We start from the raw sequence: 20782 nt of genomic DNA, 5'->3' as shown, positions 1-20782 counted from the left end.
CTAAGTTGCTTCAGTCGTGTCTGACTCTGTGCGACCCCATAGACAGCAGCCCACCAGGCCCCGCCGTCCCTGGGATTCTCCAGACAAGAACACTGGAGTGGGTTGCCATTTCCTTCTCCAATGCATGAAAGTGAAAAGTGAAAGTGAAGTCGCTCAGTCGTGTCCGACTCTTAGCAACCCCATGGACTGCAACCTACCAGGCTCCTCCGTCCATGGGATTTTCCAAGCAAGAGTACTAGAGTGGGGTGCCATTGCTTTCTCCCCAGGCTCCGTTAGCCTTTATTAATTATAAATAAATAACATCTATACTTTTTATGGTTTCTTTGAGCTTTGAATGCCTTAAAACTTTTTTTAAAGAAAAGGTTTAGCAACAAATTAGGATATGGATTTTTTTAAGATAATTGATTTTGTTTACTATACTATTTATAAACAAGCTTTGGTTATTTTATAATAAAATTTATGAATTATGTGTTGGGAATCCCCAAGACTAACTTCAGGTTCAGTGATTTGCTAGGAGGGCTCATAGTTCTCAAGATATAATTATATTCATAGCTATGATTTATTATACTACGAGGACACAAAATAAAGTCAGCAAAGGGAGAAGGCACATGGGGTGAAGTTCAGAGGAAAACATGTACTCTCTACCAAGAGACCCCTATCCCAAAGGAGTCACATAGGATAGTGCTTAATTCTTCCTGCAATTAATTGTGATAATGTGTTGAAGTGTAGTCTACCAGGGAAGCTCACTAGCAACTCAGTGACCAGAGTCTTTATTGGAGGATGGTCATGTTGGTGTCCTCTGCTACCATATACCAGAATTCCAGACTTCAGGAAGGAAAGCAGGTGTTCAACATAAACCACATTGTTTTTACAAACAGTTTAGGCCCAGTGAACCACACTAATATTAAGAAATTGGTGGAAACCTCCTGAAATCCAAGTTCTTAGACACCAGCCAAGAGCCAACCTTATAAGGAGACCTTTAAAAATGATAGTAGTCTTAGGCCTGTATTGGGCTTCCCCGGTGACCCAATGCTAAAGAATCTGCCTGCCAGTACAGGAGATGCAAGAGATGTGGGTTCAAACCCTGAGTTGGGAAGATCCCCTGGAGCAGGAAATGGCAACCCAATAGCAACTCCAGAATTCTTGCCTGGAAAATTCCATGGACAGAGGAGTCTGGTAGGCTACACACAGATCTCAAAAAGTTGGACACGACTAAGCACACACGCACACACAGGCTTGGATTAGCTCTTTTCTGCACACTTTCTCTTTCATGATAAAAGAAAATGAACTCCTAACCTAGGATTGTTGTGCAGATTAGAGTGAGTGTGAAACACCAAGCACAGTTTCGGACTTAGTGCACAATAAGCAGTACCTACTGTAGCTGTTACACTAAGATATAAGAATCTCTAACTTTAGAAATCCATGTTTCTTCCTTTAAGGAAGAAATGAGATAAATCTATCTTTCACTTTTCAAACCAAGCCAAGCTATTGCCATTTATGTTTCATACGTTATTTAGGGGGTGACCTAACTAAGGACTGTTGACCTTTATCTTTCTGATTCTGTTAAATATAGGTGGTATGAGAAATGAAGCCAACAGGTACAGACCCGAGAATCTTATCTCTGGCTGCTGAAGTTGCAAAAAGTCCTGAGCAGAATGTCCCTGTTATACTGTTGAAGTTAAAAGGTAAGAAAATCTTTTTTGTGATTGGCTAATTTGTTTAAGTAACAAAACAAATTCCATCATATTAGCATTTGTTTTTAATTTGTTCAGTGAAATCTTAACATTGTGATAAAGCAGTGATTTCTTCCTTTTTAATGTGTTTTTAGTTTTTATTCAGCCTATAGAAATACAAATAGCTCTTGGATTTATTGAGCATAAATAAGTATATCTTATTTCCTTTTGCCTTAGAAATAATAAACAACACACCTTTAGGAAGCTCAGAGTTGAAGAAAATCAAACAAGATATATATTGTTATGATCTCATTCAGTATTGCCTCTTGGTCCTCAGTCAAGATTGTTCTCGTATCCAGGGTGGTTGGACTACAGTTTCCCAGCTAACACAGATATTAAGGTAAAATGAAGCAATAAGTCAGCTTTTTGTTGAGGGATATAGTAGTAGATTCTTATTTTCAAATTTGTTTTCTTTTCTTAAAATCTTGCTAACAAACATTGACAGCTGCTTCCATGGTATGTTATGGATGTATATTGTTCCTAACTGTACTTGTGAATATTTCACTGTCTAAAATTTCACTCCATAAGCTCTGAGAAGATGGTGATCTTGTTTCATTCTCACCACTGAATCCCAAGGACCTTATAAACTCTTTACTGACTAAAGAATATTGAAGAAACAAAGAGATTAAGACACTGGCTCTACACTGGAAAAACTTAATGGTAGAGATGGGATGATAGTCATGTGGATTTATCATACAAGGCAGAATGAAAGAGGTGCTGAAATGAAAGGCATTTCAGGAGAGATACAGAAACTATTCATTTCACAGTATATTGATTTAGCTATCTCAAATTTATATTTCATTAGTAACCCAAATCATGCCAATAAATTTAGAAGTGGCATTTACTTATCTACTGCCATGCTAGAAATTAAGAGAAAAAGAGATCAAAATCTTTTTTTATATAGGCAGCAGTAAAATAAGCCAGATGTTCTCAGTGTCTAAGCCGCTTCCTAATTAACTGAAAATGTGCAGTACTAATTGGATCTTAGTTTTTGAAACTGATTGCTCATAATTAAAGATAGATAAAGGCCAGATTCAAGGTATACCATTAGGTATACCTTAACAACTGTATGTAATATTTTTATACCTTAATTTTCAAGATTATTTCCTGAAGTAAATAAGGCCTTATGTCTTTGTTTTGTTAGATATGTTAGCTCATGGAAATATTGATTGAGCTAGACTCTTAGAAGTAGACTCCAAGTCTCAAGAAATCCACATTTGTGAATGTACAAAAATGTATTTCATTTATTAACATTTTCAGTAAAAATAGTACTTTTAATTAACTTTAGAAACAAAAGGGAAAAGAGAAACTGATGCATGTGGGTATAAGTCTCTTGACCTTCAGAACCAATATGCAAAAGAAAGGATGTATTAAGTTTTTAGTATACACATATGTAGTAACTGTTACACAAGCCTCAGGCATCAGTACTTACTCATTAGAGTACAAACATAGAGACTGTTCTTGGATTGGGGACTTTTTTTGGTATTAGTTTGCAGAAATACTTTTTATTATTGAACCTTTTAAATATACTCATTTCATACCTACGGAGTGACTTTATGTATGGTTTCAAGAGGACCCACCATTTCTCTAAATGACCTTTCATTGTATGCTGTGGAATGTGTCTACTAGAGTTTTTGCTGTTTGTCCTTTTGATGTAGGGAGTATGCAATCAGATATTTTGCAGGTTTTAGGAAAGGAGATCTCTTGGAAAGAATTGGTATAAAATTAGAGTGTTCCATTTCCTAATCTGTCCCTTGTAGACTAATACTATCCTAGCTATTTTTCAGCTGTCTGATGTCTAAAATGTATCAGTTAACACATATGTTGCTGCTGCTGCTGCTGCTAAGTCACTTCAGTCGTGTCCGACTCTGTGCGACCCCATAGACGGCAGCCCACCAGGCTCCCCCATCCCTGGGATTCTCCAGGCAAGAACACTGGAGTGGGTTGCCATTTCCTTCTCCAACGCATGAAAGTGAAGAGTGAAAGTGAAGTCACTCAGTCGTGTCTGACTCTTAGCGACCCCTTGGACTGCAGCCTACCAGGCTCCTCCGTCCATGGGATTTTCCAGGCAAGAGTACTGAAGTGGTTCTCAAGGTATTCTATTGCTTTTAGAGTGTGTGTAGCCCATTCACCGAAAACTTGGCCTCTCTCTTTATTGTGAGTCAAGTGTATTTTGTTTCCTGAAGAACTGACAAGTAAGTTTTTAGAAAATAGATGTCCTAGCTCTAAATATTGGAGAAGGCAATGGCACCCGACTCCAGTACTCTTGCCTGGAAAATCCCATGGACGGAGGAGCCTGGTAGGCTGCAGTCCATGAGGTTGCTAAGAGTCGGACACGACTGAGCGACTTCACTTTCACTTTTCACTTTCATGCATTGGAGAAGGAAATGGCAACACACTCCAGTGTTCTTGCCCCGAGAATCCCAGGGACGGGGAAGTCTGATTGGGCTGCCGTCTATGACCCGCACAGAGTCGGACACGACTGAAGCGACTTAGCAGCAGCAGCTCTAAATACAGGCAAAATTCATACCACTGTTTACTTATTAACAAAGTTGTTACACTAACTGTCCATTAAAAATTCTTTACTGGCTTGACAACAAAAGAAAGATACTAAAAATTCTCATTAAGACACAGTGTCTAGAAGCCTTAGCATTTGTCTAAAATTTGTAATTGGTGCAAACTGAGTCACAAACTTATGCTCTTATTTCAGCCATTGCTGTGTGGGCTTGGAACCAGGAGAAGATGCAGAAGAATTTTACAATGAATTACTTCCATCGGCTGCAGAAAATTTTCTGGTTTTGGGGAGGCGATTACAAACATGTTTTATCAACGCAGCTAAGGTATGTTTGTTTACTTAGGGATTTGTGTTTTGTAGCCAAAACTGTTTAATTCTTGAGATGATATTCCACATTGTTTTTCAGGTGTGCAATATTTGGCTGAAAGTACAATTAGAGTGGCTTCCAAGGTAGCTCAGTGATAAATGATCCACCTGCCAGGCAGGAGACGTGGGTTTAATCCCTGGGTCAGGAAGATCCCCTAGAGAAGGAAATGGCAACACATTCCATACTTCTTTCTTGAGAAATCCCATGGACATAGGAGCCTGGTGGGCTATAGTCCATGGAGTCACAAAAGAGTCTGACATGACTTAGTGATTAAACAACAACTAGAGTATTGGATTTAAACATTTTAGCTACAAAAAAAACCTTTACAGTTGAAAATTTTACAGTGCTGACTGAAGCATATTGTATGACACTATGCTTTTTGAAGTATCTGCTTTACTACTCAGTTTTGAGCAACACCCATAGATATTTATTTCCATAGCATAATTTCTACTGTAATTAATAGTAGAGGAAAGTATTGTTCTCTAAGCCCAAGGCTTTTCTTTGTTAACTCCAATGGTAAAGAAGAATAAAGGTGAACTTTCTGTTGCTCATTCAGATCCTCTCTGGTCAAAATATTTCAGCCAAAACATTTGGGTTCATATCAGTCCAACAAATATTTCTTAAGTGAATTATGCTGAATACTATATGTACTTTTTTTTTTGACCCATGGATTATTTTGAAGCATGTTGCTTAGTTTCCAGATAGTTGAGGATTTTCTTCATATTTTATTGTTATCAGTTTCTAATTTAATTCTGTCATAGTCAGATAACATACTGTGTCATTTCAGTCCTATGTCTCCTGCATTGGCAGGCAGATTCTTTACCACTGAGCCACCAGGAAAGCCCTGGATCTGATTTCTTTTTCTGGCTGTGCCAAAAACTAACTCTGGATTCTTACACAAATCACTTGGTTTCATTCTTCCTCCGTTTCCTCCTTTGTAAAATGAATTTCCATCTCATGAAGAGCTCAGACCATTATGAAAGCTTTATGTTTTCATCAAAGCACTTTTATTTAATATTCCCCATTTAAAAGCAGTAATAATTATATTATTTTCATTCATATTGTCCTTCAATACTTTCCATAATACTTTCCTATTTGTTACTATGGTGTTTGTATAGAGATAAAAATTTTTTTAGTATATCCATCAAAGGGAGTAAATCAGCTACAAAAAAAAAAAAAAGAGGGCCCCTTGACCACAGAAGAAATTAAAATTGGTGGATAAAAAACATGATGACAAGAGAAAGAGGATTCAGTGCACAGGCCCAGAAGGGCACAGAAGTAGTGTCCATAATCCAGGCAGGAAGCTACTGTCTGAGTCTATGACTCAGGTGCCAGTGGAGCAGGTGCTGGTGTGATGGACAGGCTGGTTGAGCAGGAGGATTGGCTCTCTTTGACTTCAAGGCCCAGCCTCTGCCTCTGAGCCCATCTAGGTCCTCCTGTAGCACTTGTTTGTTGATGGGTTATCATGGCATCAGCAGCACAGACTAAAACAAAACAGTTTGGACTTTGGTTTAAAATTAATTAAAATTCTGTTTCTGCTGTCAAAAAAGAATAAAAAGAAAACTGAGCTTATGTATTAATTCTGTCTACCTAGTTGTTTGTCAGTCATAGTTCAGTTCAGTTCAGTCCAGTTGGTCAGTCGTGTCCAACTCTTTGCGACCCCATGAATCGCAGCAAGCCAAGCCTCCCTGTCCATCACCAACTCCTGGAGTTCACTCAGACTCACGTCCATCAAGTCAGTGATAACCATCCAGCCATCTCATCCTCTGTCGTCCCTTCTTCTCCTGCCCCCAATCCCTCCCAGCATCAGAGTCTTTTCCAGTGAGTCAACTCTTCACATGAGGTGGCCGAAGCACTGGAGTTTCAGCTTTAGCATCATTCCTTCCAAAGAAATCCCAGGGTTGATCTTCAGAATGGACTGGTTGGATCTCCTTGCAGTCCAAGGTACTCTCAAGAGTCTTCTCCAACACCACAATTCAAAAGCATCAATTCTTCGGCGTTCAGCCTTCTTCACAGTCCAACTCTCACATCCATACATGACTACTGGAAAAACCATAGCCTTGACTAGACGGACCTTTGTTGGCAAAGTAGTACCTCTGCTTTTGAATGTGCTATCTAGGTTGGACATAACTTTCCTTCCAAGTCATATATATATATATTTTTAAATTAGTTGGTATGTTGGTAGTGGAGTACATAGTAGGACATACATAGGATTTTATGGCCTAAACTGAAAACTTGTTAAAATATACATACATACAGGCATACATACATATGTGTATACACACACACACATACATACTAACATATATTCTATGTTTAAGAATAGAAAAGCACCTATGCCAGAATTTTGAAGTGACTTAGGGATAAATTTTGTTAACCGGTCTCAGAGGCCATGAATTTAAGGTTGACATTATCTGATGGGCTTTTAAAAGAAAGTACTAATTTTAGGAACCCAGCAGTATTCTTTGAGATTGGTAGCAGTGAAGATTATGTGCCCTTTCTTTCAGTGAAACTCGCTAAGGCAGTTTATTGGACTAAAGGGATTCTTGATCTAATGTGGCACTTCTTTCTTTTTTGATTATTGTTATATTTGTTAGTACATGTCTGTTTAAGCACCTATCTAACCCTGAACTAGAATAATAGAAAGAAAATGCTTTCATTATTATAAAGAGTAACCATAGCAATCGTATTTTTGCTGTTATTACTTTTATGCCATAGTACATTCAGAACGTGGATGAGATTAATGGCCTTGATATTAACTTTGCAGTAAAATTACATGGCCAGGGAAAGACAGAACTGTGAATGTATTGTTTCTTATTTCCTACTTTGACACATACTCTAATCTAGAATAATTCCTCACTCTGCTTTCCAGAAGGAAAGAAGCAGAAAAAAATTGTCATTTATTTATTGGATAAATATTGATTTAACTGTGTGTTTGAACTGTTTTAGACACTGGGTGTATAGTATGTAATGGGTGTATAGTGGAGAGCTAAATAACATGGTCTCATGCTCTCATGGAGTCATAGAGTAGAAGCTGCAGCTGAAATACACTGAATGCTTTATATATTGACATCTATATGTGCATATTGCAGTGATGTTCAACCCTGGCCGCATACCCAAGTCACCCACTTAATTGTGTAAAAAGTAGATGTCTAGACTTTTAACTTTGGAGATTCACATTTCAGTATGTTTGGACTAAAACCTGTACATAGGTATATTTTTAAAACTCCATAGATGATACTTATGAATGACTGGTATCAAAAAATCCCTAGTGTATCAACTTACAGTTCTTATGCTTCTTATATTGTCCCATTTGACCTCTGAATAGCAACCACTTCTGTTATATATTACTAGCCTTAACCGCAGTTTTATAAATTAAGAAAATAAAAGCTTCAAGATTGTATACCTCATAAATAACTAAGATCCAAAAACCTGGTCCTAAGACTCTCCGGAGAGAAGTCTATCTTTTTTATTAATTAAAACAATTACAGTGAAGTCAATTCTTGTGTGTGTGTGTGTGTGTGTTAAGGGTGAAGAAAAAGATGCATTACTACACTTTTTTGAAGTTGTGACTGATTCTCTCTTCTGGCTATTGGGAGGCCATGTTCAACTCATCCAAAATGGTAAGAGAAAAGATTTTTAATGTAACTGATAGTCATTGTAGAGTCACCTGCTATCAGTTTGATTTTTTTTTTCTAAAAACAAATACTTCATTAAATACAGATAAGTAAATACAGTTAAATAAAATTAAATACAGTTAAATAAAAGCACATTGAAATAACCCCATACACAAAAAGTAAAGGCAAATTTGGATGTTCCAGCTTTATTTTATTTTATTTTTTTTTGGATGTTCCAGCTTTAAACAGACAACATTAACAATAATATTACATTAAGGGGAATATTGCTAAAATAAAACTTTCTCCTTAGTTTTTTCTATGTAGCAAATTTAAGATAAGGCTTAATAATTTTAACAGTTTATTCTAGGGGAAAAGTTTTTTATGTTTGTTTCAAAGATTACAGTTGTGTTTTAGACTTAGTGTGACAGAAATCCTTATGTAAAGAGTATAGATATGATTTAACTCACAGCCTAACTATTGAGGTAAGATTAAGCTTTTATATGGTGACATTTTACTAAACTGGAAAGTTACTTTATAGGCTATTTCTATACTTACATTGAAAAATATAAATATATGTTAGTTTTATGTTTCCTTAAGACTAGAAAGTAATTTTTAATAATAAGCGTGACAATGTTCCTACCTTCTTGAAAGATTTACTCTAAGAAAAATGTAATGTATAGGAATAATATAAGAACATTGATATTTTTAGAAAATAAAAATTGAGCTGAATATTAATATTTTATTTTTTGCTTTCAGAATTATGCATGTACATAATTTACAGAGTCAGTTCCATAAGGATTATTTAAAACACAGTCCTTGGCCCTCATACCTCTCTCCATTTCCCATTTTCCAAAGGCAATTACTTTCATGCTCAAATACTTCCTTTAAAAAAAAAAAAGCATTATCTGTTCATTTCCCTTTATGAAAAAAATATTATAAACTTCCCTACTATAAGAACTATTTTACCAAAATGTAAAGAGCTTAGCTACAGTATGGTGTAATACTAAAACCTAGTTAAAAGAGAGACAGCAGGAGACAGAATATGTGAAAAAAGTTTTAAATATGCCATATTCCTTTTCAAAATAATAACTATAACAAAAGTGACAGTATTTCTCAGGTCAATCTGTCAGTTTAAAACACCAATAAAATAGGTATTAAATAGGATGTCCAGTAAGTTTTTCTCTCAAAAGAACCACTTCCTTGGAGAAATGGCTGACTGTATATAGGTATGAGATAGAAAATACGCAAGGTAAGCCAGAGGTATCTTGAATACTAGATAGGAAGGAACCAGTCAAAGTCTGGTTTTACAACCTTTAGTTTTACAACCTTTAGTGAATTAATTATCCATCACTGTCAACATCTCAAAAGGAGAGACAATCAGATATGAAGTGCCTCATTGTAATGTCTCATTATAACCTCACATATGACATGTATATAACAAAAATTCAAACATGAATCATTTTGAACCTGGAGCTCCAACTACCAATTTGTAGAAGGTCAGAGAAACATTAAATTATACCAGAGGAATGCAGTAAGCAAAAGTAAACTGTGGGAAGCTCAAAGGACAGTTGACATAATTTTGTAAACAAATGAACTTCAAAGGGAAAAAGGGTAGAGTAGAAACCCATAAGTTAAAAGAAATTTGAAAGATAACTAGTTACATTGTATGGCTCCTGTTTGGATCCCAGTTAAAGTAAACTTCTGAAAATTCACCAAAAAAATGGCAATGGGAGCAGTGACTGGATATTTGATAAAATCAGGTAATCATAATTATTTAGGTTAGATAATAGCTATATTTTATTTTTTAATAATTCATACATAATATTTTGGGAATATGTATAGAAATATTTCTGGGTAAAATTATTTGATGTCTTGGATTTGCTTTCAGATAAAATGGGAGGCAGGAAATAGATGGGGTAGGTGAAACAAGACTGGCCATGAGTTGATCATTGTTTAAGTTGAGTGACTAATAAATGCAGGGTCATATATACTACTCTTACACATGTTCTAAACTTTAATTTAAAAAATTGGCAAATATCAGTTTTTGTTGGGAGACCAAATAGTTATCTATACTTGAAAACAATATACTGCTGCTGCTGCTGCTAAGTCTCTTCAGTCATGTCCGATTCTGTGCAACCCCATAGACGGCAGCCCACCAGGCTCCGCCGTCCCTGGGATTCTTCAGGCAAGAACACTGGAGTGGGTTGCCATTTCCTTCTCCAGTGCATGAAAGTGAAAAGTGAAAGTGAAGTTGCTCAGTCATGTCCGACTCTTCGGGACCCCAAGGACTGCAGCCTACCAGGCTCCTCCGTCCATGGGATTTTCCAGGCAAGAGTACTGGAGTGGGTTGCCATTGCCTTCTCCAAAAATAAATCTTATAATAAAATAAGATAAATGTTATTAAAGTAGAATAACTTCAACAAATTATTTTATCATATTTTTTCCAAAATAGAGAAAAGATATATAAACATTGCATACTACATGATTTCAGTGAATTCAGAATTAAAGAGTTATTAATAAACATCTTTGCTGCTGCTAAGTCACTTTAGTCGTGTCCTACTCTGTGCGACCCCATAGACGGCAGCCCACCAGGCTCCTCCGTCCATGGGATTTTCCAGACAAGAGTAGTGGAGTGGGTTGCCATTGCCTTCTCCGATAAACATCATTAGGTAGACAAAAATAGAAATATACACTTATCCCAGCTACAGAGAATTTTTCTGCTATTGAAAAATAGAAAATAAAAAACCATAAAAATACTTAATAATATCAGAAGTTTTTTGAAGTTGTTAGATTTTTTAAAATGGTAACTAGTGAAATATTGGATTATGTAAACAGAAATGAAGAACAGTAGTAAGTATGTGAAAGAAATCAAATATGTCCCCTCAGGAGACTGAAAGAGGAAAAAATGTGTAGAAGCTAGGATAGTGTTCACAGAGCTGCCTTGCCAGCATAGCTGATCTCACTTTAATTAAAATTCTAGTCAGTTAATGAACAAAGGACTATTAACTGAAATTTAATGGGAACCTACGCTATTTCTAGACAAACCTAGATAGTGTGTTTTCATCCTGCTTATTTAACTTCTAAGCAGAGTACACCATGTAAAATTCTGGGCTGGATGAAGCACAAACTAGAAATCAAGACTGCTGGGAGAAATATCAATAACCTCATATATGCAGATGACACCACCCTTACGACAGAAAGTGAAGAGGAACTAACGAACCTCTGGATTAAGGTGAAAGAGGAAAACTGGCTTAAAACTCAACATTCAGAAAACTAAGATCATGGCACCTGGTCCCATCATTTCATGGCAAATAGATGGGGAAATAATGGAAACAGTGACAGACTTTATTTTCTTGGGCTCCAAAATCACTGCAGATGGTGACTGCAGCCATGAAATTAAAAGACGCTTGCTCCTTGGAAGAAAGGCTGTGACAAACCTAGACAGCATATTAAAAAGCAGAGACATCACTTGGCCGACAAAGGTCCGTTTAGGCAAAGCTATGGTTTTTCCAGTAGTCCTGTACAGATGTGAGAGTTAAACCATAAAAGAAGGCTGAGGGCCAAAGAATTGATGCTTTGAAACTGTGATGTTGGAGAAGACTCTTGGGAGTCCCTTAGACTGCAAGATCAAACCAGTCAGTCCTGAAAGAAATCAACCCTGAATATTCACCGAAAGGACTGATGCTGAAGCTGAAGCACCAGTACTTCGGCTACCTGATGTGAAGAGCCAATTCATTGAAAAAGATCCTGATGCTGGGAAAGATTGAGGGCAGGAGGAGAAGGGGATGACAGAGGACAAGATCGCTGGATACATCACTAAGTTAATGGACTTAAGTTTGAGCAAACTCTAGGAGATAGTGAAGGACAGGGAAGCCTGGCGTGCTTCAGTCCATAGCATCACAAGGAGTCTGACATGACTTAGCAATTGAACATAACAACAACCCTGTTCTAGGACATTTTACAGTAGTCTGTGAGAGAATTGTTAGTTTTCACTTTACAGGGGAAGAACATTTTCTGAGAGGTTAAGTGACTTACATAAGCATATAGTGCCAGGTCTTCATAACTGGCTATTCAGAGCCTAAAAATTACAAACCAAATATTCCTCTGGGTAGTTAGTGATTTTATTATTATTTAAGACAAGGTATTAGCAAATATGGTACATTATATAACAATTAAATTTTTAAGTACATGAGCTGCTGATTATAATCATCTGAACTATTGCTATTCCTTCATATTCTTTTTTTCACAGAAAATGTGATTGTCTTCAATGAAATCACTGTTAGAAAAGGAGACTCAGTTTTAGGATATGTTATATTTTATTTTTAATTTAAGGGAAGATAATGATACATTCTTAGCTTACTGTTTATTTGTAATTGTCCATAAAAATGGAATAACTGCCTTATTATGGTTATGGAAAAAACAAGTATAACTTTATTGCAAAGTATATCAAGGCAGGAAGTTTAGCAGAAATGATTATGCTTTGATCTGGTTTTGAAAAGACAAGTAAATCCCAGTTGTATCATCATAGAATCGTAATCTTTCTTTTTTTCTCTTTTTTTAGTACTGAAAAGTGATCATTTCTTGCGCTTACTGCAAACTGATAATGTTCAAATAGGATCTATGGTCATGACTCTGCTACAGAACATACTGCAGATCAATAGGTGACTTGGCTTTATAAAATATATAGAATTTTTTTGTTTTTGATGAGAAGCATTGCCAGTTTTACTAAAATCAGTTGTATATGACTTGTATATAACATTTAAGAAGCTTTGTTATTACCATTATATTTTTTAATGAATATAAAAATATAAAATACTGTAAAAGAAAGTTTATTACTGAATTTATATCTTATTTCAGAACTTAAGATTTTAGCCCTATCTCAGTCTTAGAGAAGAAAAATTACTGTGATATCTGAAGGAGAATATTGGGATCACGATAATAAATAACTAATCAAATAGCATCACTGACTCAATGGACATGAATCTGAGCAAACTTCAGGAGATAGTGAAGGACAGGGAAGCCTGGCATGCTGCAGTTTATGGGGTTACAGAGAGTCAGACACGACTTAGTGACTGAACAATCATGTACTTATTTAGCAGACTGCAAGCTCAGTATTTGCCAAGTGCTATGCCCTTCTAGAGTATAAAAGAAGTTATAGACAAATTTTCCCAGGTTAAAATAGAAAGGCAGAGTAAACACTGTTGAAATCATTGATTTTTTTCAGCTCAATATGGATTTGTTAAGTATCTAGTATATGTGCCAAGTATTGTCTATCATTGGATTTATAAAATCGATTAAGATATGAACCTTATCTTCAAATAGCTTACAGTATAGTGGAAGAGACTAATACATAAATACAACTATATTACAGGGTAATAAGGTACAATGTTAATTAAGTATTAAGAGGCGCTCCTAAACCAAACTGAGGTGGGGGATACTTCCAGGAGAATGTAACACCTGAGATGAAACTGAGATAAATAGATGAGGAGAATGTAATACTGAGATGAAGGATGAGAAATTAACCAGTGAGGAGAAGAGAAAACAATATTCTAGGCAGAGGTAACAACATAAGCAAATGCACAGAAATAAGAAACAACATACAGAACGTGAAAAGTAGGCTAGAGTTCATAAGACAAGATATCATGGAAGAGAGAGCTGCACAAAGAACCCCAGAGATCTGCAGAATCCCCTTCAAGTTTTCAGTAGAGTATTGATCAGCACATGCATTTGAGGAAACTGCTCGATGTCTTGGAAACAGTAATCCAGAAGGATTAAAAGGAGCAGTACCAGAAACTCAAACAGAGCTAGAATGCTGCCTGATCCAGCTGCACAACTGGAAAACTTCATGAAAAATGGAGCATTAGGTAGAGTACTCAGGATAGTTTCATCTTGGTAGTGGGGAATAATAGCACTAGACTGAGCACTACTGTAGATCATCTAAACAATAAAAGCAAGATCTGAAAGGATCAAATTATTCCCAGTCAGTTTCACTTCATGTGGTTATTGAAACTGCCTACATCTTAAAATAGTGTACAAAGGCAGGAAGTTTAGCAGAAATGGTCATACTTTGATTTGGCATTAATAAGATGAGAAAATCAAACTTGGGCCATCATAGAATCTCTGTTTTGATTTCTTTCCCCCCCCCCTCTTCCTTTAGTAATAAAAAGTAATCATTTCTTGCAGGAATCATTTCTGCAAACTGATGATGTTCAGATAGGATCTATAGTCATAACTATGTATAAAATTCTAGAAAAGGTAAACTAATTTATAGTGACAGAGGTGTAAATAAGGTGCCAGGGAGGGTAAGTGGAGAAGGAGTACAGTGAAACAAAAGGAAACTTTAAGGGGTGATGGATATATTCATTATCTTTATTGCGATGGGGGAATGTCAAAACTTACCAAATTATACATTTAAATATGTGCAGTTTGCTGTATATCAGTTATACTTTAATAAAGCTGGTCAAAATAAAAAAATCATCATGTCTTGATGAACATTTTGATATGGAATGAAATAAAAGATGAATTCAGGTATGATACCAAGTTTTCTGTATTGAATAGTAGACAGTGGTATCAGTTCAGTTGCTCAGTCGTGTCTGACCCTCTGCGACCCCATGGACTGCAGCACACAGGCTTCCCAGTCTATCACCAGATCCCAGAACTTACTCAAACTCATGTCCATCAAGTCAGTGATGCCATCCAACCATTTCACCCTCTGTTCTTCCTTTGTCCTCCCGCCTCCGTTCTTTCCCGGCATCAGGGTCTTTTCTGAGTCAGTTCTTTTCATCAGGTGGCCAAAGTACTGGAGTTTCAGCTTCAGCATCAGTCCTTCCAATGAATATTCAGGACAGATTTCCTTTGCAATTGACTGATTTGATCTCCTTGCAGTCCAAAGGACTCTGAAGAGTCTTCTCCAACACCACAGTTCCAAAGCATCAATTCTTGGGCACTCAGCGTTTTTTATAGTCCAACTCTCACAACCATACATGACTACTGGAAAAACCATAGCTTTGAGTTGGCAGACCTTCGTTGGCAAAGTAACGTCTCTGCTTTTTAATATGCCTTCTACGTTTGTCACAGCTTTTTTTCCCAAGGAGCAAGCATCTTTTAATTTCATGGCTGCAGTCATCTGCAGTGATTCTGGAGCCCCAAAAAATAGTCTGTCACTGTTTCCATTATTTCCCCATCTATTTGCCCTGAAATGATGGGACCAGGTGCCATGATCTTAGTTTTCTGAATGTTGAGTTTTAAGCCAACTTTTTCACTCTCCTCTTTGACTTTCTTCAAGAGGCTCTTTAGTTCCTCTTCGCTTTCTGCCATAAGGGTGGTGTCATCTGAATTTCTGAGGTTATTGATATTTCTCCCAGAAATCTTGATTTCAGCTTGTGCTTCATCCAGTCTGGCATTTTGCATGGTGTACTCTGCATAGACGTTAAATAAGCAGGGTGACAATATACAGCCTTGATGTACACCTTTTCCTATTTGGAACCAGTCTGTTGTTCCATGTCCAGTTCTAACTTGCTTCTTGACCTGCATACAGATTTCTCAGGAGGCAGGTCAGATGGTCTGGTATTCCCATCTCTTGAAGAATTTTCCACAGTTTGTTGTGATCCACACAGTCAAAGGCTTTGGTATAGTCAGTAAAGCAGAAGTAGATATTTTTCTGGAACTCTCTTGCTTTTTCTATGATCCAATGGATGTTGGCAATTTGATCTCTGGTTCCTCTTCACATACTGTTGAAGCCTGACTTGGAGAATTTTAACCATTACTTTGCTAGCATGTGAGATGAGTGCAATTGTGCAGTAGTTTGAGCATTCTTTGGCATTGCCTTTCTTTGGATTGGAATGAAAACTGACCTTTTCCAGTGCTGTGGCCACTGCTGAGTTTTCCAAATTTGCTGGCATATTGAGTGCATCACTTTCACATCTAAATCACATCAAATCCTAAAATCATCTTTTAGGATTTGAAATAGCTCAACTGGAATTCCATCACCTCCACTAGCATTCGTAGTGATGCTTCCTAAGGCCCACTTGACTTCTCATTCCAGGATGTCTGGCTCTAGGTGGGTGATCACACTATCATGATTATCTGGGTCATGAAGATCTTTTTTATATAGTTCTTCTGTGTATTCTTGCCACCTCTTCTTAGCCAAAACAGATTCAATATTGGTTTGTCCAACATAGACAGATATGTTCAGCAGGTAGAGAAACAAGAGTGCCTGCAAAGATTTGTGCACACAAATGTTTATAGCAGCTTTATCTGTAATAGTCAAAGACAAGACAACTCAAATGTCCACTGACAGTGAATAGGACTTGTGGAAGAGATCTGGACTAGAATTATGGACTTACGAATTATCAGGCTAAAAAGTATAGTTAAAAACATGAGAGAAGAGCTCAGTGAAAAATATGAATTGAGTAAGAAAAGAAATTGGCCCAAAATGGAATTCTAGGGAGTAACCTTTTAGGGGTGTACAGGAAAGCCTACAAAGAAAACAACAACAAAAAATAAGGTCAAAAATCTGTAAACAGAGGATGGAAGAAGACCAGAATAACCTTTTTCCACAAAAGCTGAATAGTGGAAAATATCAGTTATAAACATTCATGGTTATTTTTTCTAACTGGACAAAAGTTTATTTATATTTTTGAGTAAGAGTCTGTTTGCATTGCTCTCAGATAGGAATCCTTGCCATTATTTGCTTTCTACAAGCCAACATCTGGTTTTTTTTTTTTCTTTTTTAAATTGGTAGAAAATTGCTTTACAGTACAGTGTTGGTTTCTGTCATATAACAACATGAATCAGTCATAATTATATATATCCCCTCCCTCCTGAACCTTCCTCCTGTCCCCACAGGTCACTTCTCTAGGTCATCACAGAGTGCCAGGCTGGGGTCCCTTTGTTATATAGCAAATTCCCAGTGACTATCTGTTTTACACATGATAGTTGTAAATATGTCAATACTACTTTCTCAGTTCGTTCCACCCTCAACTTGCACCACTGTGTCCACAAGTCATTCACTGCTAAGTTCATCAGTACCATTTTTCTAGATTCCATATATATGCATTAATATATAATACTTGTTTTTCTCTTTCTGACTTGTTTCACTGTGTATAAGAGGCTTTAGGTTCATCCACTTCACTACAACTGACTCAAATTCATTCCTTTTTATGGCTGAGTAATATTCTATTGTTTATACATATTCTTTTTTATTACATCTTTTTTAATAATTAAATTTATTTCATTTTAATTGAAGGATAATTGCTCTACAATATTGTTTTGGTTTCTGCCAAACATCAGCATGAATTAGCCATAGGTATACCTATGTCCTCTCTCTTGAACCTCCCTCCCGCCTCTGTCCCTATCCCACCCTCTAGGTTGTTACAGAGCCCCAGTTTGAGTTCCCTGAGTCACACAGCAAATCCCATTGGCTATCTGTTTTACATATGGTAATATATATATATGTTTTGTGTTACTCTCTCCATACATCCCATCCTCTCCTTCCTCCCTACCCCACTGCCCTATGTCTATAAGTCTGTTCTCTTATGTCCTGTCTGCATTGCTACCCTGCAAATAGGTTCAACCGTACCATCTTTCTAGATTCCATATATATGCGTTGATATACAACATTTGTTTTTCTCTTTCTGACCTAGTTCACTTTGTATAATATGCTGTATGTTCATCCACCTCATTAGAACTGACTCAAGTGTGTTCCTTTTTATGGCTGAGTAATATTCCGTTGTATATATATTACCACAGCTTCCTTACCCATTCATCTGTCAGTGGACACCTAGGCTGCTTCCATGTCCTAGCTATTATAAATACTGCTGCAGTGAACATTGGGATACATGTGTCTTTTAGAATTGCAGTTTTCTCGGGGACTATGCCCAGGACTGGGATTGCTAGGTCATACTGTAGATTTATTCCTAGTTTTTTAAGGAATCTCCATACTGTTTTCCATAATGGTTGTGTCAGTTTACATTCCCACCAACAGTGCAGGAGGGTTCCCTTTTCTCCACATCCTCTCCAGCATTATTGTTTTGTAGATTTTTTGGTGATAGCCATTCTGACTGGTGTGCGGTGATACCTCATTGTAGTTTTGATTTGTATTTCTGTAATAATCAGCAGTGTTGAGCATCTTTTTATGCAATAGCTACTTTTACAGAATTGTAAAATATCCTAATCAGTAGTAAATGGATAATCAAAGGAACATACCCCTAGAAAATCATATACTGCTTGGTGGGGTGAGTAAAAGGACGCCTAGTAATTCCTTTTGACTGTTTATGAGTTTCAGATAATTTTTCATGACATCAGTAATGCAACATGAAGTTGTTGTGTAATGACGGAATACTAAAAGAAAAATTTCCTCCTGAGTATATGATAATTGATTTTCTATAACATGTTTGTCTTCATCCATCATTAAGCAATGAACCATGTACTTACTGTCCTGTGATTTTCCTTTTATTATTGCTTGAAACTTTTGAACCATCTGTTTACTATTTTGCACATTAATCTTTCTCCAATAATTGATTGCAGGTTTCTTTGACTACTTTGTATTCACTGTTTTACTTGGCATGGTGCCTTACATACAATAAGAATTCAATTAGTTGATATAATGTGATATATTCTTGAAACTAAGCTAGCCACTTAAAATATTGGTTAATTTCCTGGATCAGTCCATAGATATTAAGTTGCTGCACCTTTTTTGTTTAATTTGTTGTGATACTGATCCATCATTTAGTAATGGTACATTTTTTATTCTTTTATTCTATTAGTGGTGATTTACTCAGAATAGAAGGGAAAATCCTGCATTCAATTTTAGATGAAGTTGTTTTCAAACTTTTATCAACTCCTAGTCCAGTCATAAGAGGTACTGCTACAAAGCTACTACTGTTGATGGCTGAATCCCATCAGGAAATTTTGATTTTACTGAGACTAAGTGCCTGCTACAAAGGTAATACATATATTCTTTCTTTTCTTGAGATTTTTAAAAAGAACATTTTTATTGATGGTATATGGAAAACAAAATACCTGTGTTGTGAAAAAGTCATTAAAGCATGCAGATAAAAACTCTGTCACAACAGGTAACAATTCAGGGGAAAAACTATATAATCCAGCCATCTTCATATCTCAACAGATGGCATATGATACTTTATCGATGAGGTTACAGTGAATAATTTGCTCCCTTCCTCACAAAAGATTGTGTGTTAAATATGCCATGTAGTGTAGTAACATAATGACCGAAAAGATCAGTGATCTTTCCTAACTTTATTGAGAAAATAGAGCTTTGCTTGAGAGCTTGACAGCCTTTTAATCTTTACATCATTTATTAATTACTCTTTACCTCCTATACTGCCTTTCCTCAAAGACAAAAAAAATCCCCATCACCCCCAAAATCATGTGAATAAAAATTCAGAAACTTGAGAAGGAAAGGGTTCAGTGTATTACCGTTACCTTATGATAGCTTTTCTTTAATTGAGCATTTACTATAAGTCAGATACTATTCTGCATACCTTATGTGTATTAGAATATTTAATATTCATAACAACCCTGTGAGATGTTTGCTATCCTCATTATATAGCAGTGGAAACAAAAGTGTGGAACATGTAGGTAATTTATCCAAAATCACTCAGTTGTTTTTTTTTTCCAACTGCTAAGCAAAGTTTAATGTGAGCTTTTATTTCTTTGTTAGGCAGAGTCATGAATTTATTACAATATATTTTCTTATTCAGTATGGTCAAGAAATAGGTTTCTAGTTCATTAAGTATCTTATTAATATAGAGTTATATATTAATAATAATAATTTATATTATATATTGAGAAGGAAATGACAACCTACTCCAGTATTCTTGCCTGGAGAATCCCTTGCACAGAGGAGCCTAGCCAGGCTGTAGCCCATGGGGTCGCAAAGAGTCGGACAAGACTGAGCAACTAACTATATTGTATATAAAATTTCAAGAATTAGAATACAATGTGATATATTTAATGGACTTCCTAGGTAGTGGTGGTAAAGAATCCACCTGCCAATGCAGGAGACACAAGAGATGCAAGTTCAGTCCTTGGTTGGGAACATCCCCTGGAGGAGGGCATGGCAATCCACTCAAGTATTGTTCCCTGGAAAATGCTATGGACAGAGGAGTCTAGCAGGCTACAGTCATAGGGTTTCAAAGAGTCTGTCGGACATGACTGAAGGGACTTAATACACACAGATGTGAGTGACATACCTTACTTGAGTCATTACTGTGAACTTTGTGAGAGAGAAGTCCCAGTAATAAAACTCTAGATGATACTATGCTGCTGCTGCTGCTAAGTCGCTTCAGTCGTGTCCGACTCTGTGCAACCCCATAGATGGCAGCCCACCAGGCTCCCCCATCCCTGGGATTCTCCAGGCAAGAACACTGGAGTGGGTTGCCATTTCCTTTTGCAATGCATGAAAGTGAAAAGTGAAAGTGAAGTCGCTCAGTCGTGTCCTACTCTTAGCGACCTCATGGACTGCAGCCTACCAGGCTCCTCCATCCATGGGATTTTCCAGGCAAGAGTACTGGAGTGGGTTGCCATT

At 36.7% G+C, this 20782-nt stretch overlaps 1 protein-coding gene across 8 annotated transcripts in view; it reads left to right on the top strand.

Annotated features, from left to right (window-relative positions):
* The window catches only part of IQCB1 (IQ motif containing B1), a 46098-nt gene that overhangs the window by 3753 nt on the left and 21563 nt on the right, over window positions 1-20782 (top strand). For 4 of the 8 annotated variants that reach the window (XM_070370021.1, XM_070370026.1, XM_005896076.3 and 1 more), the window contains 6 exons: window positions 1574-1685; window positions 1911-2073; window positions 4444-4573; window positions 8145-8238; window positions 12794-12893; window positions 18999-19177. In XM_070370021.1, coding sequence (XP_070226122.1) covers window positions 1586-1685; window positions 1911-2073; window positions 4444-4573; window positions 8145-8238; window positions 12794-12893; window positions 18999-19177 — 766 coding nt within the window. In that variant the 5' untranslated portion in view covers window positions 1574-1585. The remainder of the gene's footprint in view (window positions 1-1573; window positions 1686-1910; window positions 2074-4443; window positions 4574-8144; window positions 8239-12793; window positions 12894-18998; window positions 19178-20782) is intronic. The other 4 variants (XM_070370042.1, XM_070370039.1, XM_070370045.1 and 1 more) reach the window with 2 other exon arrangements.

This window comes from Bos mutus, chromosome 1 (genome assembly GCF_027580195.1).
Source record: "Bos mutus isolate GX-2022 chromosome 1, NWIPB_WYAK_1.1, whole genome shotgun sequence".
NCBI lineage: Eukaryota > Metazoa > Chordata > Mammalia > Artiodactyla > Bovidae > Bos > Bos mutus.
This window is presented reverse-complemented; position numbering and strand designations above follow the sequence as displayed.